At 42.2% G+C, this 26,813-nt stretch overlaps 2 protein-coding genes across 18 annotated transcripts in view; both read left to right on the top strand.

Annotated features, from left to right (window-relative positions):
- Nucleotides 1-4,751, top strand: part of camk2g2 (calcium/calmodulin-dependent protein kinase (CaM kinase) II gamma 2) — a 30,799-nt gene extending 26,048 nt beyond the window's left edge. For all 10 annotated transcript variants that reach the window (XM_077494441.1, XM_077494432.1, XM_077494431.1 and 7 more), the window contains one exon: nt 922-4,751. The gene's annotated coding sequence lies outside the window, so the exon portion shown is untranslated. The remainder of the gene's footprint in view (nt 1-921) is intronic.
- Nucleotides 4,752-7,447: 2,696 nt separating this feature from the next.
- The window catches only part of ccdc88ab (coiled-coil domain containing 88Ab), a 53,025-nt gene continuing 33,659 nt past the window's right edge, over nt 7,448-26,813 (top strand). For 6 of the 8 annotated variants that reach the window (XM_077494712.1, XM_077494711.1, XM_077494710.1 and 3 more), the window contains exons 1-3: nt 7,449-7,934; nt 8,021-8,121; nt 14,554-14,662. In XM_077494712.1, coding sequence (XP_077350838.1) covers nt 7,872-7,934; nt 8,021-8,121; nt 14,554-14,662 — 273 coding nt within the window. In that variant the 5' untranslated portion in view covers nt 7,449-7,871. Of the gene's footprint in view, nt 7,935-8,020; nt 8,122-14,553; nt 14,663-26,813 lie in introns of all 8 variants that reach the window. The other 2 variants (XR_013278331.1, XM_077494706.1) reach the window with 1 other exon arrangement.

Here is a 26,813-nt window from a genome sequence, read left to right as displayed (position 1 = left end):
ATATGCATTTTATTTAAAAAAAACAAACAAACAAGAAAACAGGTTGTATCTCCCCATAAAAAAAAACAAATACACAAAAAAACACTGTACCATAGCATCTCTCTCTCTCTCTCTCTCTCTCTCTCTCTCTCTCTCTCTCTCTCTCATTATTTAAGGTTATCTTTCCCGCTCCTCTCAAGAAAGCTTTTTAACAGGGGTGTGTAGACTTTTTACATCCACCCTAGTCTTGTCCGGGTGAGCCTATTGTGCTGTTTTAACAAGAGTGGAAACAAAATAGTGTAAGACTTCCTTGCAGGTTGACTTTGCATAATTTATGGTATTTTAAGATTTTTAGTTGCTGTTTATTTTATGAAGCTAATATTTATTTATTTTTCTGTAAAGTGATACTATTCAGCAGTATTTGAATTTCTATATTCGTATTTTCTTATTTAATATTCATGCTATAGTTTCACTCATTTGCTCCCAAAAACGTATAATAATAATTTTATTTTGTGTTTTAGTGTCCCAAAGACATATTTATGCTTTTTTTTGTTTGTTTGTTTGTTTTATGCTAAAGCATACAGAAAGCTTTGATGCAGCCTCTCAACTCCAAAGAACGGTTGCAGAAATGGTATTTATTACACAAATGGCCAGCAGGTGGCAGCAGCGCAAAGGAGCTCAACCAGGGCCATGTTCTAAATTGATTTGTGAAAAATGATTAAACTTAGCTATAATCTAATGCTAATTGCTGCAAAACACAACAAATCACAGTTACTCACTACTTAGTAGTTTTTTCACTGAGTACATTTTTACTCTTAAGTAATTTGATAGGCTAATTTTTACCTTTACTTGAGTAGTATTGCTCTAAAGTAAAGTTATTATTTTTGACTCCCATACGCAGCTCAGCAAATTTGTGACGCGGTTTTCTTCTTCCTTCCTCAGCTCGTCTTCAACTCGTAAATCAGTTTGGTGGAGCGTCGACTCTCCGCCGTGCTTGCAAGCATCCTGGCCTGGAACAAGGGGGTAACTACATACAAGCTGATGGCGGCACAAATTCAACAATGACGACAACGTCAAAAGAGGGAATAAAAATACAGACAAACAACACTTTCAAAAAATACAAAATAAAATAAAATAAAACAATAATTAGCTTGACTGAAGGAGCAGGAGGCCCACCAACGGACCGGTGTTGGTTCCTCTGTGTGGATGGTGCATGTTTGCGGAGGGTGCGCGAGTTCGATGCCGCCACCCCGCCCCTGTCCACGCCCCCCTACCCCCCATTCCTATCTTGTCTGCTCGCACGCTCGCACACACCTAAGGAGAATTGTGAGGCACTAACATGAAATTAGCATAAAGGTCTATTTTGGACCTTTTGTCATGTTACTTAAAGGGACCTTTTTTTTTTTTGTTATGATGATTATTTTCTACTCTTATTAGTGGTTTTCATGTATTTTAACATACTTTGGGGAATTTTATTTAATGTGTGAATTGATATTTATATGCAAGATGTACGTGCGTGTGTGTGTATGGAAAGTCGTTTGAGCATTTATTGTATACTTGATATCGATGTACTAGTGCGCTCTTTATTCTCATTAGTAAGACAATTCAGTGCACTAGTAAAATGACTTATTAGTACAAATATTTCCACTACAAGTGCCACTTTTGAACAACGCATGCACGATTAAACCTTACTAGTAAACTACTGTGCTGCACTAGTATCACTACTAGGTCCAACTAGTAGGCATACAGAATGTTACTTGTTAGTAACCTTCTAGACTCTACTAGTAGCCCACTTGTAGTTTTGCCTCACTAGTAACATACAGTTATCCTAATAGTAAGCCAAAGTTTTCCACTGTGTAGTGGGGGAAAAAAAAAAGTTTCTAGTGCACCCTAGTAGGGATGTAACGATATCCAAACATCACGATACGATATCACGATATGACGCTAATTATCACGATATTGTGGTGAGGTTGGTGATGCAAAAATAAGTCACAATATTGTAAAAAAAAAAAAAAAAAAAAAGATCATGCTAAAAAAATAAACAATATTGTGCATTTGTACATAACAGCAATGAAAAATATTATAAAAAAAAAATATATATATATATAAATATAAGATATATAAAAATATTGAGGAACTTACTTGCTAATGCGCGCACACATTGAGTTCCTCCACATATTGGCTCGCTTCACAAGCATGTTACGACGATCATCTGACCATTAGCATCGATTTTAAACATAGAAGGGCCAAAACATCCCTAATGAAAATTAAATTGCCTGAAAAAAGTAGCCACCAGAGGGTGCTGCAACTGCACAAATGGAAATCAATCCGACTTTTTGAACAGTTGCTTTTAAATATCGTGAACATGACGACGACGATATTGTGGCAGTTTTAATATCACGATATTTCCCTTATCGTTACATCCCTACACCCTAGTCGTTCTACTAGTGCACTGAATTGTCACTATGGAGAGCCGCTTAAGCATTTATTCATTATCCTTGATATCTAGCTTGAGGCGCATGTACTAGTATGCTCTTTGTCCTCACTAGTAAGACAATTCTTTACACTTACTTTTTTTGACACCTTAGCGATATTAACTAGTGATTCACCCCCTTTTCTCTCAGTGCAGCCAACTGACGCCAGACGTTTCCCTGATGATTTGTGAATGATCTCATGTTGATGTAAATGACACAAGGGGGGCTAATACTTTATGTAGTTGTCTTACTAGTATGCCTACTTGGGTAACACAGTCGTTTGACTAGCGCACCGTCGACTTGTCTTACTATTGAGGCCGAAGCATGTACTAGTAAATGGACCTGAAGGTGTTTATCACGTACATGGAATAAATGCTCAACTGATTTTGCGTACATACGTGTGTGTAAGCATGATTCCATGTCCACTGGCCTGTACTGTTTCTCCGACTGTTGCTCCTCTTCCTCCCTCGTCTTACTCGTGATGATGATGATGATGATGTCAATCCCCGCGTCTCGTGTTTATTGTCCATCTCGACTTGCCGTACTTGTGTGTTTCGCTTCAACAAGCATGTTTGCGGACTGTCGGCTGAAACACGAGGCAAAGAATTAAAAAAAAAAAAAGAAAAAAAATCAAAGCATGATGGGAGGAAGAGTTCTAAGGGACCTTTTTTTTTTTGCTGAAGGCAATCAACCGGCAGGTCCTATATTTGTTGTAAATGTTGTACTTGTTGTTTAGTGTTTTGGATGTTTTTTCAAAGTCGGAACTGGAAAAAAAGGGTTTAAATGTATGAAACTGCTGCAACCCTTTGCTACTGTCACACATACACGAGTCACATGAGCACATGCAAGCCAGCGTCGTCCCTTTAAGAGGAAACAGCGCAAACACTTTTTGCACCTTCATGTCTTGAAAATTTGGAGTTGAAATTAGTTACGCAATTTCATTTCAATGATAGCTCATCAACCGGTCAAATCTTTTTGTTGGAAATTATCTCAAATCAGCTCTGGACCACTAACATTACATTTTTTTTTTTTTTTTGTAGTTTCTTTAAATTTTTTAGCTCTATTTTTGTAGTAATGTTTTTCCGTTGTTTCTTTTTCCACTGTTCCAATGCAGATTTTTTTTTCTTCCATTTTTTTATTATTTTGGGGATTCAATGAGAATTTTTGTTATTTAAATAATTCTAGTATTTATTTAAAAAAAATGCCTAACATTTAAAAAAATTTTTTTTACATATCAACCCATATATAATAATAATAATAATAATAATTATTATTATTATTATTATTATTATTGTTGTTGTTATTATATACTTGGAAATTTAAACCTTGCTTTTTTATTAGTAGTTTATCCCGACACTGACTGAAACGGTTTATTTTCATTTTATTTTGATGTATTTTGTTTAAATTTTTCCCACAAAATTTGATTTTTCACCCCCCTTTTTGTCTGTCCATACCCACTGGGATTAGATATTTCCCCTTTTAATTTTTTTAAGTTTTGTTTTCTTTATTTTTTTATTATTATTATTTTTAACAATTCATTTATAATAATATGTTCGGTTACTGACATTAAAAAAGCTATTTTCTTTCTTTCTTTTTCTTTCTTTCTTTCTTTGATGATTTCCATGATTATTTCAACATCAGGCCGAAGTTTTCATTTTGTATTTAATTTGGGGTGTGGTCCCATCCGTGACGTCACTGCATCGTCCAAGCTTCCATTTGTTTTCAACCTGACGACAAGACAGGGTATGGATCCACTTTTAAGTCTTAATGTTGTACATACTGTAGGAGTCACATGACCAAACAGGAAGTGATTGCACCAACTACCTAAACTTTAAACACATTCATCCACTGTGTAGCTTTTGCATCATATGAATATTTACTGTTTGCAGAGGAAAAACATGTTATAGAGTTATTGTCAAAGCCACAGCAACCGTACATAAGTATAAAAAATATTATGCAGTTTTACATGATGATGATGAAATATGCATGTGTACTTTCTAGTCATTTTTCACCTTTTACCGGATGGACAATTGATAATTACTCATGTCACAGAGTAGAAGAAAGCCTTATTAGCTTTTTGGTGAGACTGTATTATAAAAATAAAAAAAAATAAAAAAAGAAGAAGAAACTATGATAAGATTGGATGCCGAATTTGTTTTTGCATGTGTGTAGAATTAAATCATGACAGTGGTACATTTACAAAACTGCGTGGATGGTTGTTCTTCATAGCTTGGTTATTACTGGAATATTGAAGTGTATTTAATAAAAAAAAATAATAATAAAAAAAAATGTGCACTCCTCTTATTTATAATAAAGTTAACTTAGATATTTATAGGAAATACAGTTACATTGTTAAGTTTTGAGATCAATATCTTCTTTGTAATGCGGTTTGAGCACCAAATGGTGTTGATGATAAATTGTACATACCTAATGTTGCGGGATCTTCACTATTCATTGCTAATTTTGGAAGAAAAAAAACAAGTACACAAGAAACAAGTGATCATAGGATACAGATATGGTTCCAAGCTCCAACTTGAAATCGTCAATAACCTCTTATGTAATATTATGACCCTTTGTATGTATACTTAAAGGCACTAATGTAATAGTCTATAAGATTTGCTCTTTTTTTTTTTTTTTTTTAAACTCAATTTGGTTCCTTAATGCTAATTATTCTTTCCTGTTGCTGTATTCTTTGTGGACCATATGGTGTAGACAAAAGCGCTACAAGTGCGCTCCATTAATCATTTAAATTTTAACACAATAAGGTTCACTCCGGTGTGTTTTTATTGGCCTGTGCCTGTGTGATGTTGGGCACAGGGCGCCGTTCAATCTAGGGCTGCCATTGATGTTAAAATAAATAAATAAATAAATAAATAAATAGAACGTACAACGTTTATAGCTGCAGTTCTCTCGGCGACCACAAGGGGGCGCCCAAAGACCAACTAGCAATTTAAAGCGCGTCTACTGTATTTTAATTTATTGCAGTAATGTTAAATGCTGCATCCAATGAGACATTAGTTATACGGTTAATAGAACAATTTTCAATCTATTTCACACAGCCACACTTTTCTGAAACTAGCCAGTTTTGAGGGGTGGTGTATTAAAGTAAATTTTATTCTGAATTTTGCTTTTGGTTAGCATTGTTAGCACAGATTAGTGTTCGTTTTTGATAACTGGCACTTGCCACATACTATTGTATTTTTAAATATCGTTTTTGGTAGTTTTAATGATGAGAGTCATATGGACGGCACTGCCCATGCGAAACAGCCAATTTTAGAAACAACAACCATGAATTCTTTACATTGAACAGGAGGCAAACGGTTGCAATACGCTGACCTTATTTCCCTGTGGTATTATGTCGTTATTCCACGTGGGTCTGAATCATTAAACAGGGAGATTTATTTGTCAAACATTGATTTCCTATTGCAGCATCAGCAGAGTGGGAGACCATCAGCGAGACCTTCAATGTCCAGGTAAAGGTCCCTACAGATCAATATTCTCTTTAATTCATGCCATACTAAATGGTGATTTTTCAATACACTGGTAAACTGCCCTAATGAAATACGTATGTTGTGTTTATGTTGTTGAGGCCTTTAGGTTGTCATGTTGCCTCAACAAAAGTGTTCTTGTTGGTGGACAAATGTCTGTCGTCACCAGCATGTACTATATGTGATACGTATGGACAAATCCATACATTTGAAGTCACTTCATTAAGTAAAGTTATACAAAAGGTGTACCTATCTGATTAATAATATAATTTTGCTCTGTATAGTACAAATATTTGAATACTGTGTTACCTTATGTTATTATTACCTCCGCCAAGCATGTGTTCCAAAGAGTCCTTCTATTCAACTAGTGTACTGCATAAACAGAGTAATAACTACAGTTGTCTTTATGGGAAATGTGTGTTATCCAGAATGTATATGTACAACAGGTCACTCTTGAAATGTTGTGTTTAGCCTCCAGCAGCAGCGTCTGTCATTCTAAAAGCAAACAGCAACCATGGGCTTCGTCTTTCTTGTGTTGAATGTTTTAAGCAGTCGGCTAAAATGGCATCCAGAGAGCTTCTCCCCTGATCCCAGGTCAGCTGTTGCCTGTTTGAAATGAAAGAGTCATCCATCGCTTGTTGATTATGTGTTTCCTATAAGCTCTGGGCATTGACCTGTGAATTAACATGCAAGCTGCTGAGCCATCACAAACGCTGTAGTGTCTTCATCCTCATCTGTCCATGACAACAAATGAGATTTTAATTCACCTCCTATATGTAAGATAGCAGCATCTCATTTTGTCATTTGCCACTGAAGCTGAGATTCCTTCTGTGGTTGAAAATCATACCCATCACTCACAGGCCACAATATTAGGTACAATAGGGGATAGGTGAGTACTGTAAGGATTCTGCATCGACTGCCCAGGACAGGACATGAGTAGAACCACTTAACCCGAGGCGTCTACACATGGTGATTCATGTCATTAAATTGATTTTCATATACGATTTTAGCCAAAATAACCGGTGTCATTAAATGGATGGTAATCTGTGATTGTATAATTAGATGTAGGAAATTGTTGGGTCCTAGTACTTTATAAGGTCGAAATGGCACACAAGAAATTTCAGGGTAAATTTATTCATGAATTTTTTGGGGTGCAATTATTGTCATTTTATCTAGATGTTTTTTGTTTTTTTTTGTAACTTTGTTGCCTTCGATCAAGGAAATGCTGACATACACGTAGTTTATTATTTTTTGTGTATTTTTCATGAATAATTTAAAAATAATATTGTGTGAGTGTGAATTTTAATACGACCCTTGTAATAAGGCCCTATTTTTTCTCTCGGAGTAGGAGGATGAGAGAGAGAGAGAGAGGAGGATGAGAGAGAGAGAGAGAGAGAGAGAGAGAGAGAGAGAGAGAGAGAGAGAGAGAGAGAGAGAGAGAGAGAGAGAGAGAGACAGGGAGAGAGATAGGGAGGGAGGGGGCGGTGCTTAGGTCTCCTCAGCTGCTACTCTTCAGTCCCATTAGCAACCAGCGGATGAAAGAAGCCACACGTACTAGTTTGACACGAGGACTGAAGCTGCTGTCTGGAATCTCAAAAGGCTGGATTATTATTTAAGTTTTTCATTTTTATATATAAATTTATTTTAATTATTTCTTTTATATAACGTTACAGGATTTATCCGCCTATCTTGGAATCTGCTGGTTTTGAAATGGCTTTGGGAAAACAGCTGGGTCGTGTCGAGAAATTTGTGGATTAACCTTCATTTTGTTCCTCCTTTTTATACCTTTTAACATTCAGTCAAAGCCGCCGAGATGCGCCTCTTTTTAAACCAACCAACCACATGAGTGGAGTCTAAACCAACCCTTCGCATTCACATCCCTCCCTCCCCATTTTCTTTCCATCTACTGCAATCAACGTGCTGGCAAAATATGGAAAGTGAGGTTTTTAGCCCCCTGCTGGAGCACTTCATGCTGTCACCTCTGGTCTGCTGGGTAAGTCTATCCACCAAACACATTAATGTACTATCATTTGGTGATTTATTTGAGGTGTGGTGTTTATTGCCCCTCCCTTCTCTCAGGTGAAGACAGTGGGGCAGCTCACGGTGACAGATGGCAGCAAACTGTCAGAATATGTGCAATTGGTGGATGGAGTTTACCTCAATGAGGTCATGCTGGAGATGTGAGTACCCCGAATGCTATGCGACATCTCCAAGAGTCAGGATGTGGGGGTTGAAAAATGGCTGTGCTCCTCCGGGGATGCGTGTGATTAAAAAGTGTCAGACGGGTCGGGGTTATTTTAAATTGACTATGAACATGGGTTTGGTTTGAGTTTTTGGGAAGAGTACACGATGCGTGGGGCTTCGCCAGTGTGTTGATGGTGGTGCATGGCTCAACTTGATCATGTTTGTAAAGTTGAAGCATTCAACTGGCTACGAACAGGCATTGTTATAGGGCTCGAGCCTCGAACGATTAATCAAATTTGAAAACGGTGCTTAAAAGAGAATGTCCGAAGTTGGAGAGCTAAATAAACCTGTAAAAGCACATCTGTATTCTGTACAACCTCAACTCAACTCTATGCGCTAGTTTGCTGACACCCACATCACTCACCAGACCAGGCCCCACCTTTTAAAGTCAAACATGCATTTAAAGTCACATATGTAGCGTGGAATTTGAGAATATCAACACTAATACCTGTACCTTGGCTTGCAGGCACATTTTGCTGACAATGCAAAATTATTTTTTTTTACCAGATTACTTGATGGGACAATCAGTAGCATAAGCAATTCTAAAAATCTTCAATTGCTGAAACCCCCTTCAGAATGGCGAAGAGCTCTTCTTTTCATCAATGGAGTACCCAATCTAGTGTCCAGCGAGCGTGCAATACGCAGTGTCGCCCTTCCTGCACCGGCTTTCCAACCCGTACCTCGCCCTCAAGGCACACATGAGCTCATTCTTGAAGGAAGCTTCTAGAAGCTGTCTGCTGGGAACGAATGTAGGCTGCGCACAATGGGGCCTCGTATGTGGGCCACCGATGGGTCACGCTGTCAGACGTCTTTGCAGACAATTATTGCTGGGACCCCTTGGCGCCATGCTTCGAAAGACGCATTACGACTTCAGTTTGGCTTCAGTGGAGGTGATTATCAGGCCTTGTAGTAGTAGTATTATCTGTTCTCATTGCTGCTGGACATGTAAATTTCCCAGAGGGAGTCATCCCAAAGGGATCAATGAAGTCAAGTCTAAGTCTAGTGGTAGTGGTAGTGAATGGCCACGAAAACGAGTTGCAAGGGCACGTTAATGGCGACTCGCAGCTTTAATTACTCGCTTCCTGTTTCTGGATGGCATCTTCTTCCAAAGGCTTCCTCCGCCTACTGCTGCTTCGCTCTTCCAAATTGCCTGGTTAGAACGCTAACCTAGCCACATTGAGATGTTGGGCATGAGTGTTCAGAGTTGGGCAGCTGTGTGCCGCTTGACAGGAAGTGGCCAGTCACAGCCTGCTTTGTGTGTGCGTGTGCACTGAACCCCCCCCAATGCTTCCATGTCAGCACGGGTCTCACACACTGTGTGTATCTGTTTTTGTGTGTGCGTGTGCACGTTTGTTTTTGCAGTCGGGCAGCTGTCGGTGGTCGTCTTGGCAAGCCATCCTCATATACACATAACACACAAGGCCCACTGTGACGGTCAGACACGGATGTGTTTATGTGTCGGCTCTTTGTCTGCTGACTCTTTATTAGCGTGACAACACCAGCTTGTTTAATTGTCGAAATTGAAATGCGTCACAAAAGGCAACATTTAATAGATCTGTTTTGCTGGCTGACTGTGGTGTGAAATCTTAAAAAAAACTAAACAATATTGTAGCTGAAAAACAAGATTTGTATGTGCACCTTCTGGTTTGGTAAATGATTCTAATAATTCAGTGGTGCTTTGATATTGCATGAGTTTCCGATTTCCCCCCTGCTGCTTTTAGTTTCTCATGTTTACACTGTGCTTTTATACAAAAAGCTGTTGTAACACGGTGGCACAGTGCAGTTCGTCCCTCCCGAAGGTGACGTCCAGAGGGCAGCGGCGGGATGTCGGGATTATCTAACGGTTTGCCCCCGACGCCCAGATGGCAACCCTGCCACCCTCCCATTCGCCCCTCCCGCCTCTGTCCTCTCATGACCGTCATTACCCAGCCAATTAGATGACCTCCTCACTGCTGTCAAACCAATTAGATCGCCCACTCTGTGAGGTGGAGCCAATTAAAAATGTTGACAGAATGACAAGAGTCCTGTTGAGACCCTGGATGCTCATTGGAGTTGGTTTTATTTGGATACAATGGTGGATTGTGTCTGAAGGACATGACTCTTGCCTGCTATGCCGCATTCAAAGTGACCCACTTAAATAATGAAAAAATATCTGGAGAAGCAAAAAAAAGTAGATTAAAATTTCTTAAATTTGTTATTTTTGTTTATTTTTAAATATATTCGATTTTTCAAAAAAAAAAAAAAAAAAAAGAGCCAATTTCATACATAGAATTAAAATTGCATAGTCTACCGATACTGCAAAAGTATCTCAATATCGTCAGCGAAATTTGACAGATAATCTTAAAAGACAGCAAACAAAAAAACCTGTGTGCGCTTGTTAAATTTCTTCAAACGATGTTTTTGATGTGGCATTGTTTAGATATCGGTATCGAGCCACTTCACGCAGGTATAGTGTCAAAGTCAGAAATTGGTTTGATGACAACACTACGTGGTATATATTGACGGGGTGCTAAAATACAAAAATATAAACCAAAATAAGGCCCATAGAAATTTTATTCTATTTTATCCTACTTTTCCTGCAGTCTTGAATGCAGCATTGGTTAGTGAGCTTACCGCAGTGGCGCCATCACCAAATGATACAACAATATAGCTTTTTGATAAATAGAGTAGAGTTATTGCTATACTTGACGCTTGACTCCATAATAAACAGAGGCTATGTTGTGCTAAAGCTAACAGCATACAACAGTGCCGTTTTTCGATCCGAGCGTATCATCAGCCACTTGCTTCACACTTGGTTTATTTTTTACCTCCTGTTAGCACTTGTTCGTACTTTCCCACTTTCTCCCATCCTTCTTTTGCGCCTCATCTCCTCTGCCCTTTCCCTGCTGTCTTCTACCCTTTCCTCTTGTTTTCTTTGAGCTTCTGTTTGGCGCACTCCAGCTGACATAGTTGAAATTCCAGCTGCGGGAGGGAAGCAAGGATGCAGAGATGCTGCTGCGGAGATGTTAGAACCCCCCCCCCCCACTCTTCCTCTCCTGGCAAAAACGCAGTAGGGGGCTGGTCTTGGAAATCTGTAAGGAAGTGCAGACTTTGACTTTTATCTGGCAGTCAGTCGTCTTTGTGTCTGGCGTTATGAAGTGTTTATGTGATCCTTGAAAACGGCCACAACCAAGGACGTTAAACCTCAAAGAAATAGTAAAACGTCAGACGCTGAGTAATTCCACTTTCGGTTGAGGTTTACAAAGAGCAATCGCATAACCGCTATCTAAATGCTAACACAATGCAAAACGCCATAGCCTGTCTATCGAAGCAAGCATCAATGGTGTTGTAACCCTTTAGGCAACAGATTTTTGAAGACAAACGGTGTATGAACACTGTAGATAAGACCCATTAGCAAATATTCTTGGTACTCTGTGAAAAACGACGAATATTACTGAGAGCACCAAGCAGTTAAGGCCGTCGTGTAATGTTGATGTGCCGCATTAATGCAAACTCGACACTTCCTCCATCACTTTCATGTGACAGACCCTCCCTTGCCGCATAATCCGCTCTCTGGAAGACATTTGCTGGCAAACAACTGCAGCAGGAGTTGCATTTAAAACGCATTAGGCTAGGAAATGAAGTGCAAAGCAGATTCAATTAGGAGGACCTTGTTTTCTTCTATGAAGAGACGAGGACGTAAGAGCTCACTGTATGTCAATGAGACAGAATCCCGCGATCCATTTGCTCTGTCGGGAAGATGAGGCAATTATTGTTGATGGTGACTGTCTTGTCTGTAGTCCATTTTAATGATTTAACTCTGGAATGTAAGGAATGGGCTGCTGCAGTGGAATGAGAATGTAACAAAGGGGAGCGGGGGGGATCCATGAGAAAGCAAAAGATGAGGAAATTCACAGCATACCAAGGGTCACATGGTCTGTTTTTGTGACACGACTGTCACCATAGACGACCACCTCGCTCTCCAAATATGCCAAAGTACTTCAGACTACTTCAGAGGTATTCAATGTTTGTGATAGTGGCGGCTTAAAATGACCAGTGGTACGCTTATCACACATTTTTAAGTATAAAATGTGATTATTTTTTTCCCCCAACGATTTTCTAACCTTGTCAAATGTCTACTGATTTAAAAATACAATAATCATTTTGTTAGCATTAGCATTGTTGCTAATTCCTCTTGGTTCTTTCGCGTTTCTTGCTAGTTGTGCATTTGTGCACAAAATGATCACACACTCCTGCTATGTTTGGACTGACTCTTGCTCAACACGTGGCCAAAAGCAGCCCGTGTTTTTTTCCCTTTTTGTGCGCGTGTGCGTGGGTGCCCATGCTGACTGTAATTCAGCCTGTCATATATAGGTTAACGCTACTCTGCAAAGCACATAGCCAATCAGAGAGCAGAGAAAGCCCCCATGACTGCTGAATCCGGCCTCTGCAGCCATCCACACACAAGCGATGGAGGGTTTGGCTTATTGACTGTCTGTCTGTCTGTCTTGAGGCACCTCTCCTTAATCTATTTGTCTTCCCAAAGCCTTAAGTTTACTGTATCAGCAAGAACAGCAAGGGGGTTAATATCTGGGATTTTTCCACCCGCCTACTAAAGAACTAAATCCTTATTTTGTCGCCTGGTATTCCCCAGGGGGTTCAGTCTGAAGACTGCAGCATCAGCACTTGGATGACGTTTTATCAACCTGAGTTGCTATGTCCTCACTAAGAAACATATCATGCATGTTTTTATTTTTTATTTATTTATTTTTTTGTTATTTGAAACGATTCCCAGGTGTTTTATTAAAAGGTATTTTCCATTCTGTCAAAATTTAGGCTACAAAGGATAAAGAATAACACAAAATTAAAAAAAATAACACCCTTCTATGTAGGGCAAATGCTGAGTGTGAATTTGGTTTCCTTGACAACAAGGGGCAAAAGCTAGGGCCTTGGAAGAAAAAAAACAAAACACAACAATATTACTAACCCTCAGGTTACCTTACAAATCAAATAGCAATTTCAAAGTTAAAAAAAAAATACAATGGAATGCCACATTTGCTGTGAAATTGTGAATTCTGAATGAAAACCAATGTTCATTGGGATATAATGGTACATTTTTGGATCATTAAAAAGTTTGATGTACGCTGGTGACTTTTTTTTTTTTTTGCTTTTCACATGAGCCTTAAGTGTCATGGAATGTACATGGGCCATTGGGCCATTGGGCCACCATTCCTTTGCTGTTTTTTTCTTTTTTTTCTTCTTCTCACGCACGTACACTCGCAACCCGTCGTCCTCCTCTGACAGGATTACAGCCTCCACTTTTTAATTAAGGGGTTAAATAGACCCCCTACTATTTACTCCTGAAGGTCCCACGCGCTTGTGTGTGTGGTGTGAGGCAGGTCATGTGACTGCTAATTCAACCCATTAAAAAGAGCCCTGTGTCTCTGATTAGCATTAATAGCGTTGGGCATGGGGGCGGATCAAAAGACTCATTAAGGCATCCTCAGCCGCCTCCAAATTGACACAAGGTCTGTTTTTATTTAGAATCGAAATTGTGTTAGCAGTTTCTTGCTAATTGTGAAAGAGTGCAGCATATTTGCCCAAGTTGCCATCCAAATAACAGACTATCCATTATACATCCCCAAAGCATTATAACTGCAATTTAATTTCCAGTGATGTAATCTAATTCACTTGTAGATCAGTCTCTTGTTCATGAAAATGTGCTTCAGTCTACATTGGTGACCTATATATGAGGGTCAACTTGCTGCAAGTGTGTGGGGGTGGAGACGGCTGCCTGTGAATGAATGTATGCATGCATGATGCGTGCGCATCTGTGCTTTGCGCCATGTGCATGGGCTGCTTTTCGAACAAAAGCAAGTGAAATGATTACATGTCGACTGTCCATTGTCAGTGATAATAATAAATACAAAAAAAAACAAAAACAAAGGTTGTGTTTTAGGAAGAGCTTTGATCATAAGCGGAGCCCGATGTTCTCAGGCTAATTCCCGCAGATATGCAAATGATGCTTTGGATGCCGCTTTGCAAGGAACGTGGATGCTGCGTGCAACAAAGTGCGGAATGTTCTCGAGACATGTGCGATAACGTCAGTCGTCACACATGCTTCTTCAAGGGACACACATTTTAAATTAAGTCGGGGGTCTAACCACATTTATTTATTTATATATATATATATATATATATATATATATATATATATATATATATATATACACACACACACACATGCATACATATAGGATAATCGGTTGAATACTTTATTCTAAAACTAGCCTTGCTCTGAACAATATCTCCTCATGAATTCAACATGAAACTTAAATGTTAATGACGACAGTGATAGAATGATATCATTTAATATATTTTTCCACCAGAAATCCTAAAGCCACGGTGCAGAGGACCAACAAGAAGGTGAACAACGACCCCACACTGCGCATCCAGAATCTTTCCATTCTCATCAGGCAGATCAAAGCCTACTATCAGGTAGGAAAAACATTTGTGTTTTCAGGCAACAACATGCTGTCACCATAGAGTGTAAATGGACAAAAAACACAATATTTTTTTTCCCAAGCTTTGTTGAACCTTTATTTTAATATTTGAAATGGCCATAGCCAGACAGTCACAGCTTTCCCACACTCGAGACCGTGACCCATATCCTTAGGGGGCGCGACGGGGATGCGGAAAGGTCACTTACTCATCTAGCAAAATGCATGCTTTGTATAAAGAAGAGGACGGAGGTACACATTTTCTCCAAATTCTTATATTTACATTCATATTGTTTTTCTAGCTTTCTTTTTTTTGAGCCATTTAAATTCAAATGTGTCAATCTGACACGCAACTTAGCAGAGTGGTTTTATGCGCATCTCCCAAAAATATGTGAATCTATATTATGTAGCTATCAGTCACAGATACTGTATATTTTATCAATTATTATTTTTTAGTCATAAACCTCAAAACAGGTCAATTTGACCCACACCATAACGTGAAAGTTGGAGAGGTTTGTCACTCAAAAGTAATTTTGGCCGTATACTGTAAAATAAAATCGACATCAGTTCTACTTTTATCCAAAAGTTGTTGGTTTTAAAATTGTAAAAATTGGTCAGCTTGATGGGCGGCACGGTGGATGACTGGTTGGCACGGTGGATGACTGGTTGGCACGTCCGCCTCCCAGTTCTGAGGACTTGGGTTCGAGTCCAGGCTCCGGCATTCCTGGGTGGAGTTGGCATGTTGTCCCCGTGCCTGCGTGGGTCTTCTCCGGGCACTCCGGTCTCCTCCCACATTCCAAAGACATGCATGGCAGGTTAATTGGGCACTCCGAATTGTCCCTAGGTGTGCTTGTGAGTGTGGATGGTTTTTCATCTCTGTGTGCCCTGCGATTGGCTGGCAACCAGTCCAGGGTGTACCCCGCCTCTCGCCCAAAGCCAGCTGAGATAGGCTCCAGCACCTCCCGCGACCCTGGTGAGGAATAAGCGGTCAAGAAAATGGATGGATGGATGGTCAGCTTGACCCGCAACATACCAGGCAATTTAGAAGAGCAGATACAAACAAATTTTTCCTCTCGAGTCCCAAACCTCTTGTTAATCACTACCAGATCTGTTTAATTAAGCAGTAAACCCATAGTAGCTCCCCAAGAAAATGAGTCACTGGTCGGGTCATCCTCAACTAAAGGTTAAATCTGAGTTAAAGCCTTACTCCTGCCTTTAGTCTGTCTAGTGATGAATATAACATCTATTGATCACTTTGTTCCTTCACCAGTGACGAGCTCAAGGGAGGCTAAAGATTGTTTCTTTAAACACCTCTGCTTGGTTAATCTCATTGAGTGCTTGTTGCTTGATGAAGGACAATGCAAGCAAACATTGTCTGTCTGCTCTGCTTGGTTTAATCCTCCCTGCTCATCTCGCGGTTCGCTGGCTTTTCACCATGCGACCACTTACTTGTGTCTGCAAGCTCAGCTTCACAGGGACCACCGACAGGTTAAAATCCTGCCCCGCCCTAAACAACACTTCAGGGACTTAATAGCCGCTTTCATACTGCAGTCTTCATGTCAAATTGGTGCAACAGTAGAGCCAGAATGAGTAGATTGGCGGGAGACTGCAGTGTTAGACTTAGACTTGACTTTATTGTTCACCTGTAAGCGACTGATGACCCTTTAGCCACCATGTGTTTAAGTTTGGTTTTTCATTGGTATGCTTAGGTTGATCCCATAGAAATTATAGTGTGGAACACTTAATGAACCGGGGCTCGTGGTTGGTAACACAAAACCAGTTGTGTCAATGTTAAATTGTACGGTTTGGTTATTTTGGTGCATTTTACTGCTTTTGGAAATGGAAATGCAAAATACTGTAATGCACACTCTTCCCAACTCAACTTGCATAGATTATTGGCGTGTAGTAATGGTACATTGTTTTGTACTGTGTATGTCTGTGTCATTTCGTACGATACAGAAGAATACCACACAGATTCCATTCACATCATCCCACATAGTTTTTCAGTGTCTCTGGTTATCTGGATGAGTAAGCCAAGTTCTGCTTTCCTGTGGTGATTTTGGTCCCTTCTCGGTTTATCCCATTTCCTGAGCCGCATGGCTGCAGACAGACCCCTTCTGCTGTCCAAACTAATGGGCCAATCTCTAAATATCGACCACTGGTTAAACTTACTAATAAATTATATCTCAATGGAAAAAATCTCTGCCTTAAATAAAAATCAAGTATCAAGATTTAAACAAATATGGTCTATGTACATAGAATATTTTAATCTCAATTTGGCAACTTAATCCTGCCAAGATTCTGCCTGTTAACGAGAGCCACCACATCGTTACAACTTCTGTTTTCGCTGCTCCTGTATTTGGTATTTTGTATCTGATTGTTTTTATTTTTATATAGTCAGGAACCTAGTTGCTGCTAGTGGGCTCGAGCATACCACACTATACGACACTATACTCAATAACTCCTTAAGATCTATTTCTAGTGGGCACTAAGCATCAACACTTGGTGTTACTGCATGCTAATTAGTCAATTTTCTTGACGCCGTCCCCTGTGGTCGGGCGGGGGTGGTTCTGCCCCCCCCCCCCCCCCCCCCCCCCGTTGTCTGCTCGGTGGCGGTTGCGTCTTGGCCGCTCCCTGGGCCCCCTGTGGGGTGCGGTGTTGGGGTGCTTCCCCTGGTGCCCGGGGCGGTGCCGTCCCGGCGCGGTCCGCTGCTCCGTGCCCGGCGGCGCGGTTCGGGGTGGGTGGGCCTCCGGTGTGCCCCGTGGTTCCCTCTCCCCTCCCCCTTCCTCCCCCCCGTCGCCTCTCCCTCCTCGCCTCCTCCCGCCCATCCTCCTCTGCCTCCCGGTCCCTTTTCCCTTGTCGCCCTCCCTCCTCCTCTCCCCCCCCGCCTCCTGCCCTGCAGCCGCCCTTTCGCCTTCTTGTCGTCTTCTCCCCGCTTCCCCCGCCCCCCCCCCCCCCCCCTTCCCTGTCTGCCCTGCGGCCCCTCCCCCTCCCTCTCCCTGGGCCTGGGGCTCCCTCCCCGGCCCGGGCGTCGGGCTCCGGGGGCCGGGCGAGGGTTTGGGGCCTGCCCCGCTCCGGTATAACTCCTGGTGCCCCGGGCGGGCCCCGGTGGCTGGTGGGCTGTCCGGTAGCCCTGCTGCGCTGGCTGTCCGCCCATTGTGGTGCCGGGTGGATGAGGTGGGGGGCGGCGGGGGGTGGGGGTGCTGGGGGGCGGGCGTGCCACCTACACCCGCCGGGTTGGGTGAGGCCCCGCTGGTCGCTCCTCTTACTCACTTCACTAGCTTGCACTATACACTTTGTAAATATACACATAGGGCACACAACACATTTCTTGGTGGGGTGGGGAAGGGTGGAAACACCGTCTTCACCCTTCAACTCCCCTCCAATTTTAATGCACCTCACGTCCAAGGGGAGGGGTGAGTTGGGGCGGGGAGCCATCAGAGGGGATGGACTGCAGTGCCTGGCAGCGCTGTGGTCCCCCCCATTTGTGTCCCTGCCCCACCACTTTGTCCCTCCATTCCCTTTTTTAATGCACCACACATATACATATTCATTTTTTGGGGGGGGATACGGGTGTGTCGGAGTAGGGGAAATTTTTTCCCTCTGCTCCGACTCACCTGCTCCCAATTTTAATGCACCACACGCACACACTTGTATATACACTGGGTGGGGCCACATTCACGGTGTAAGGGTAGAGCTCGCCAGTCGGCGAGCTGGCGGACTCAGTAACAGGGTTAGGTGTCACTTGTACTCTGGCGTGACGACCGGGGCCTCTCCCCACCGGGCTCGGTGTTCTGGTGTCCCGCCTTCTCCCCTGGTGCTTCCTCCTCTGCTTCCCCCCTCCCGCCGCGGTGCAAATCTCGCGCGGCTGGAGGTGGGGTGGGCACATCTTCCCTCTCTGCGCTGCTGCCCGGTGCCGGTTTCCGGGGGGGGGTGGGGGGTTCTCGCGGGGGGCCGGGTTCGCGGGGGGGGGGGTGGCGGCCGTCGGGGGGGGGCGGCTTGTTTGGGGGGGGGGTGGAGGTATGGGTGGGTGGGGGGTTGGGTGCTGGGGGTCGGGGTGTGTTCGGGGGTTTGGGGGTCGGGGGTGGTGGGGCCTGGGTCGTGGTGGATGGCGGGTTTGGGTGGGGTGCGGGGGGGTCGTGGGGGGATGGGGGCTGGGGACCGGTGGGGCGCTGTGGGGGCCCGCTGGGCCTCGTTCTGCGGCCTTGGGCTCGGGGGTGTGGGCCGGGGCTGGGGCGGGGGTGTTCCGGGTATCTGGGTCGGCTCGCTGACCGGTGTCCGCTCGGGTGGCTTGGGGGTGGCCTTGGTGCTGCCGCGGCCTGGGGATTCCGGGGGGGGTGGGGGGGGGGGGGGGTGCTCGCTTTGCTGGACCGCGGTTGACGGCTTCTCTCTTTGGTGGTGGTCCTTATGCATGCCAGATCCGTCGCACCAGCATCTACTGAAACTCAACAGAAGTACCCTCTCCCTCCCACAGCCCCTTGAATCAGTTGGTGCTGGTGTCTGTGGTTCTCACTTTTCTTTATCTATCCTTCCCTCCTTCCTCTCTTTAGTTTTTCCTCTGGTCACTTGAGATCTTAATTTATTAGAAGTATGAGGTTTCTGGGGTTGGCATAAGACTCCGGTTTTGTAACCACGCAGGAGGGGTCTTGTTGGTGCTGGACTTCACTTTGATGGATTGGATGTACTGGCTTCTATTGATCTCACTCTGCCTTATCGATCCTTCCCTCCTTCCTCTCTTTAGTTTTTCCTCTGGGCTCTTGAGATCTCGCTAAATTTGCTGGAATTTAGAGGCTTCCGGGGTTGGCGTAAGACTTTGATTTTGTAATCATGGGGAAGGCAGGAAGTGTTTGGTCGGTGCTGGATGTCACTTTGATTTACCTTTCTTTTCTCTTTATTTCTTTTTTTTCTGACCTTTTCTCTGGTCTCCTGACCATTTAAATCTCACGACTCTGGCAAGATTCTGAAGTACCTGGTTAAGGCGAAGGGTAATGGGATATTTATAAGGTTTTAGGTGAATGAATGAGTATAAATTTATACGTATTTGCACGCACGCACGCAAACGCACGCAAACGCACACACGCAAACGCACGCACGCACGCAAACGCACGCACGCAAACGCACGCACACATACACACACACAAAAAAAAAAAAAAAAAAAAAAAAAAAAAAAAAAAAAAAAAAAAGGAAAAGAGCAATGATGACAAGACGTTGAATCGGTAAGACTACCGAATGAACAATTCTGAGCTCTTCAAAAAAAAAAAAAAAAAAAAAAAAAAAAAAAAAAAACAAACTAATGGGCTTAACAGGTTTGCAATTTACTGTACTGCTCAGCATTATCTGATGCTGACTTTGTATGCTCGACCGCCTTCTCCACTTCTTGATCTTGTTTTTCAATTTACGTGTTGATCCTTGATGACAAGTGCCTCGCTGTTAAAGAAAATGTCCAGTATTGCACACATGAGCAAAACGTGTGCTCTTTCGCTTAAAAGCTTTATTGAATTAGACTCTTTCCTCTGGTGTCGGGAGAAAACCTAATTCATTAACCAAGGCAGACACTTGTAGATGTTCCCGAGAACCTCTTCGTCCTGACCCTCCCCCATTTCCTGCATGCCTCTGTTGTACCACTTTGCTTCCATAAAAACAACCCTACTTACACCATGTTTATGCCCTATTCAGTTTCCACGGATGCAGGAGGAATACATCTAGAAATCTTAGTATTTTGGATTTTAAATGACAAATGTCTGGTTTTTGACTTGCATTCACATAGAAAAGGTCTGTTTGGCCCCCTTTTTTTTTTTACACTGCACAACATTGGTTTTAGTTCTTAATATGTTTCCGTCAAGTATCTGGTCGTGTAAAAGTTAGCAGCTAGTTATTGGTCAAGCAGATTAGTTAGTTTTAAGGACAGCCTGCTAATTACAGAAGTAAACGGGCAGGCTAATGTTAGCTTCAGTACTACACTGCACAGTCTCCACTTGGTTGCAACTGTGTTTTCTTGCTGCCCTCATTCTTTTCTCACATAAAAATGTCTCCCTTACCAAAGTCAATACAAAAGCCCCATCCATCGTTCAAACTGTTGCATTCATGCAGCGTGATTTTTGTATGTTCCCACATTGGGAAAAAGCGGCATTAGTGCATATGTTGGTTTACAGTTTTTAGGTTCCTTTTGAGCACATTGCGTAGGAGGGCTTCGTCTAGACGGGCTTCTCCACGCTTTGATTTAAGAGTATGGTGAACAGATCATTTTCAACCAGATGTGATCATATTACCAAGAAAGCTCCATTTCCACCTCCCTACAACCTTACATAGTCGTGTTTGAGCTGCAGAGTGAAGGTTTCTTCTCTTTTCAGTGTCTGGGCCAAATATACACTGGGCCACATTTTAATTTAGCGGCCTCGGTTTTGACTTTTTCCGGGGGCGAGCGATTATGCAGCTCTGGCCAGCTGAACTGCATTCTTGTCTTCTTTTTTGTGGCTTCTCTCATGAATCCCTTCCTATTATTTCTTCAAGTCGGGGTCCTGTGACACGTTGCTACATTCCAGCATGCTGTGTTTGTTGTTTGTTTAGATCTGTAATATTAGAACAGTTGGCTCTTGTATTTTATTGTTTTGTGATTACTTTGGTTCGGTTAATAATAACGGTTTTGAAACGTTTGGGAACTTTTGTGTGGAAACTGGAGAGCTGAACGATCATGATTGGATGACTACTAAGAACTCACTGTTTTGATTTGAAATTTCCATCATGCTATAAGATGGATGGCTCCCGGAAGAAAGGCTGACAGTGATTTGCGGATTCTGTGAAGCATTATTTTCTGAGAAGGGAACTCGAAACAGTATGAGGAACTACAAGTTCCAGGTACATGATGCATTCATCAAACCAATATGCAACATTACTCCAACCTACCCACTACTATGTAGCAGTCCAGTTATCATCCCTATGCTGTTGCTTCTCTATGAAACACAACATTCATCCTGCTATAATTTCTCTCCCAAATATTTTTCCCTGCAGGTGTGTCAAGCGACTTAAGTGCTAGCTGACGCACGCAATAAGGTCTGCCATAGCTTACTGACCTCACAAAGATGCTCTGTTCTCGTTTGGGGGAGGAAGAAAAAGGAAACAACTCTCCCTTACATTCCCTTCACGCACCGTACAGTAGCTCTGCACTGCATGAATGGTTGTGACTAAATTACAACCTTGTTATCGCTGCTTTTAGTCACCAGCAGTTATTTTTATATGAACTCGCTCACAACATGTATACATATTCCAAGCAAGCTTGGAATTCCCCCACGCTGACTCGCTTCTTTCGGCGCCTCACCAGTAAATCGGTTTATTAGGGCATGTGCTCGCGTGCCGCAGGGCAAATGTGCGCGTTGTCACGCACGCTCACGTGCTCCTCACCAATGTTGCTATTGATGATGATGCGGCAAGCTGTGCGGCGCCTCAGACGCTCGCTCGGCATTTGGGGTAACAATGGGATTTGCTCCATGGAGGACAAATTGAATTGAGCTGTTTGTCAACACGACTACAGGGGTCTTCGGTTTACGGTGGTACAAATATTGAGGTTGCAAATGATGCACAATGCACTAATATGTAGTCATGTAATACAAGAAGTCGCGCTCTATAACCGGTAGTTAGGCATTGGTTTAAGATTTATTGCCTACAAGTGATTTTTATTAGAGTTCCTTTAACACCACTAATTTTTTTAAACGCCCGATTTAATGACTGCCCCTTACTTGGAAAACCTGTACTGGGGGAATTCCAGTCGCAACGCAAGCAGACACGTCCACGTCAAAATTTAGCAATAATAAATGTAATAAAAATGCATATATTTGTGGGTCAAGTTGTATTTCACAATTTTGCAGAATTTCACAAGTTACTTACAGATGTTAAAGATTAGATAGCTCTTAATATGAAAAGAAAAATGCACTGATCTGTCACTCTTACAAATGCAATTATGCCATCTATCCATCCATCTTCTTAACCGCTTACTCCTTACAAGGGTTGCCGGGGTGCTGGAGCCTATCCCAGCCAGCTTCGGGCAGTAGACGGGGTACACCCTGAACTGGTTGCCAGCCAATTGCAGAATTTTACCATCTAGTGGCAGAAAATGACCACAATACAAATCAATATCATACTAGTTTTTTTGTTGTTGTTTTTTTGTTTTTTTTACAGTACATCTTTTTAATTTTAAAGTTTTATGAATTATGAAATTACTGAATCAATGACTAAAACCTGCAGCCATATTTCTATTTAACATTTTTTTTCCACTTTTATGTTAACAAGAATATGAAAACTTAGAAGAAAAAAAAATATTTATTGTACATTTAGAATAGATATATAATTTTTGATTAACCGTGAGTTAACTATTGAAGTCATGCGATTAATTACGATTTAAAATTTGAATGGACTGACACCCCTAATTTGTATACAATATTTACTGTAATTATGACTTCACTTCTGCCTTAGCTTATGTTCGTGATGGTACTCTATGCGTGTGTTTTTGTTCTGCTTTTTGCTGATAGCCAAATGTACCTTGATACGACTAGATTTACATAATTACTATCTGATGGAGTAGATAAGGGAGAACGCCGCAGCAACTTTAGTGTGAAAAAGGAGAGCCCAGAAGGGGTAATGATGAGGAGGGGGTGAGTGGGCGGGCGGATGGTATCAGGATTCCCCCAGTCCACCTGCCTCCTCCACCTTTTTTGAGCAGCAGCTTGTTCAGCCTTGAGGGGTGCGGAGGGAGGATATAATAAAAAGCTCTTTGGCTGATAGATATCGCCAGAGAACAAAAGAAATGTGCTGCTAACTGCTCGTTTTCACCTCCTCCTCACAGAGAACATCAACTCTGCTCCATCTGGAGCCTGCTGCTCTTTTCCGGCGGACACACCTACCACACCTGTCAACTTTATTCATTCGTGCACTTAAACATAAGGGGGTCTGATGTAAATATGAAAAACTATTAATGTTCGTAATGTGGAATACAGTTGACAGTAAAAGCATTTTCGCTCATACAGGCAGCACTTCATCCACTATAATTCACTTGACACTTGTCAATGACTCACGCCTGACTTTATGTGCCGCTTATCAGAAGCTAACACTAACCCGGTGCATCTCTACTTAGATTTTGACATGGTAGTGTATTCTGTTGTAGATGCTTGAAAATGGCAGATCTTCCCCCAGTGAATTTATTTGGTCGAAGTCAACTTGTGATGTCATAATTTATGCCTAATTCAGAATAATTTGTTCACGAGCACATTTTTAGAAATAGGCAGCTTGTTAAAAATATATTTGGTTGTTTAATTTCACACCTGCTTAGTGGACAAGCACTCCACAGACTCTCTTGTAGACTCAGACTCTTTGTATACAAGCAATAAAAATGACATTTTCTATCATATGTCCTTTCCCCATCTTGGTTCTTTGTTGTGCGTCCAACAGCAACCCTGCTTTTTTCTGTAGTGATTGTTAGATCAGGCGTCAAGTGGGTTCTCCGTGGAAGTGTGTGTTTGCGTGTACAAAAAGAGGAAGTTCCTTTCTTCCCTTTGTTGGTGGTGATGGAGTTTGCAGAGAGAAGTACCCCAGAGAGATGTGCGTGTGTGTGTGTGTTTGCACATGTATTGTATTGCACTGTACCGTATGTATTAGAGCACGCAGAGCTTATACTCCCGGTCTTCTCACCCCCGTTTCTATGGCAACGGAGCTCTGTGGGGCTGCAGAATGGGTGTGATTCATGCTTTTAAGGGTTCAGGCACACACACGAGAAGCAGCACAATTAGCCCTCCTGTTAAAGCTATACGCCGTTAGCGGAAGTGGGCGGAAAGGTGTGGGGGTGTCAGTATATGTGTAACGCAGACAGAAACAGTGGAGAACCTGTCCACTGACACACATGCAAGGTCATATCTTGATCCAGTTTGCTGTGTATAATCAAGATGCCACATTAGCAAGATCCATTTGTCAACGTAATGATTGCCACATCTTATGGCTCGCAGCTCTCTTGACCAGACACACACAGTTTTTAGGACCCTTTACTAATAAGTCAGACATTTTGGCTTGAAGTGGCATTTACAGATGAATTCCTTGTTGTGCCTACAAAGAAATTCGCACCCTTAATAACCCTCAACCTGAAGATGCTAAATTGTCTATGCCAGATAAAATGGGCGGGTTATGGCAAGTTTAATTATTTTGAGGATTTGCCATGAAAAATTGCCTGCAAGTGCCTCTTCATTTCTGCTCACAGCTTCAATTTTTATGACAAAAATATAGAAAATATTATTCAAATGTGAATCAATCAAATATCAACTGCCTACCAGAATCAGATGATGAGATCACAGGATTCCAGTAAATGAACCAGTAGAACTCTTACTTTTTGAAAAACTCATACTATCCACAAACGCACCACAGTACGGGAATCCCTGTTCTACTTCTGTTCATAGATTTTATGTGTTTTTGTCTGCAGAGACAAAAGAGCATCCCCGCATCCTCACACATAAATAGCTTGCCCCCTCAAAAGGTTGTCAGACAAGATGACGCCTGACAATATGTGTGATTGGCTCGCCGTGTTTATTATTTGCTATTATGCCGACCGTAAATCAAGCGAGTCAGTCAGCGCTAGTGTGTTGTCATATGTCCCCCTTGACCCAACACGCCTCTCCATCAATGTGTCTAAACGTCTCTGTGGGATGGAAGATGAGCCACAGCGGATGGACTGTGATTCTTATTGGAATCAATAACACGGAACTATATAGTCTGCATGGAGGGGGAGGGAATGTGGAAGGGGGAGGCGGGGGGGAGGTCGTGCTTTCTGTGGGTGATGGAATCAAGACTTCATCCTCCCCCTCCTCTTCCTTCTCACCCCTCTATTTTTCTTTGCAGCTCACTACCATGTGTTTAATCGACACTATGGCTTCATAGCCACTATATACAGGTAGTGCCCTCTATAGTGAATTTGCCACTTTGTAGTGCAGCAAGTATAGGTTCTCTCGTAAATACAGTACAGTAGTGCCCTTATGTATCCCTCACTGTGTCCTGAAAAGTCGTCAAGTCGCCTTTTTGGAGGGGAACAGACTTTTCAGGAGTTTGCCATGGACATAACACCAGCTGACATTGTTTATGCGACATCATTGTCATCTAATTAACCGCAGTTCCCGAAGTATTTCATTTGACGAGTGAACAATATAGTTGACGATTCAAGAGTATGGAAAGAGTGAATGATTCCAAACACATCCCATGCGAAGGAAGACGTAAGGACGGCGTGTGCACACATGCTTGCCTTTTTGGTATTAGCAGTGCATCGCCATGACACCCTCGCTTCTCCCGTTCTTTCTTCCTCCCGCAGTGTCCATGTTTTATGCATGAGAACCGCTAAACCCGCGCCCCGGATAATCTGAGAGGAATATTAGGCAGCTGTGTTTTAGCTGTCGTATTAGCCCGCTGCTAATCCTCAAAGCGTTTTATTCCTTCCTGCCTGCCTTCACGTTGCAAATGCACCGGACGAGTTGTGAAGGTGCTGCATCAGGAGATGTATTAGACATTTCATCAATACAAATCAACCCCATCGGACGTTTGTGGTGTTCCTTAAGTACTTAGAACTATCCACTTGAAAAAAATGCACTTTGTGCACCTACTACTTATGAAGGCTACTTAATAGAAAACAAACTTCAGTGTGCGCTCTGATTGGATGTGGTGTAAAATAAACTATTTTAAAAGGCACAGCTCAAAATGTTAGGCAGTAATTAGCAGAACCCTTCTTTCTAGGATACTTGGATGCTTTCGATTGAATCTCGTTTGGGCAAATTCATTGGTTGAAGTCCTGGAATTCGCTCAGAATGGCTGCTTCAAACCAAAGTGGATGACTTCCTGTTCACTTTTATGTAGGGGTCCTTGAGACTTTGAGATCATATCTTCCTGTTGTTAGGCAGAATTTGTTGCCCAAAGCCCATAGAAGAAAAACGGCTTCCAAAACCATGAATCTCATTAAAGACACACTATAGCAAAGGATTATGAAATATCTTGTATTCATTTAATATATAAAATCACTGCTCTATATCAAATATAAAATTCTTATTACAAAGCCACATTCATCCATGCATTTTCTGAGCTACTTATACTTACTAGGGTCTCACAAAGATGTTAAAAGCTCATTAAATAAA

The sequence above is a fragment of the Festucalex cinctus genome, chromosome 14, assembly GCF_051991245.1.
Source record: "Festucalex cinctus isolate MCC-2025b chromosome 14, RoL_Fcin_1.0, whole genome shotgun sequence".
In the NCBI taxonomy this organism is placed as follows: Eukaryota; Metazoa; Chordata; class Actinopteri; order Syngnathiformes; family Syngnathidae; genus Festucalex; species Festucalex cinctus.
This window is presented reverse-complemented; position numbering and strand designations above follow the sequence as displayed.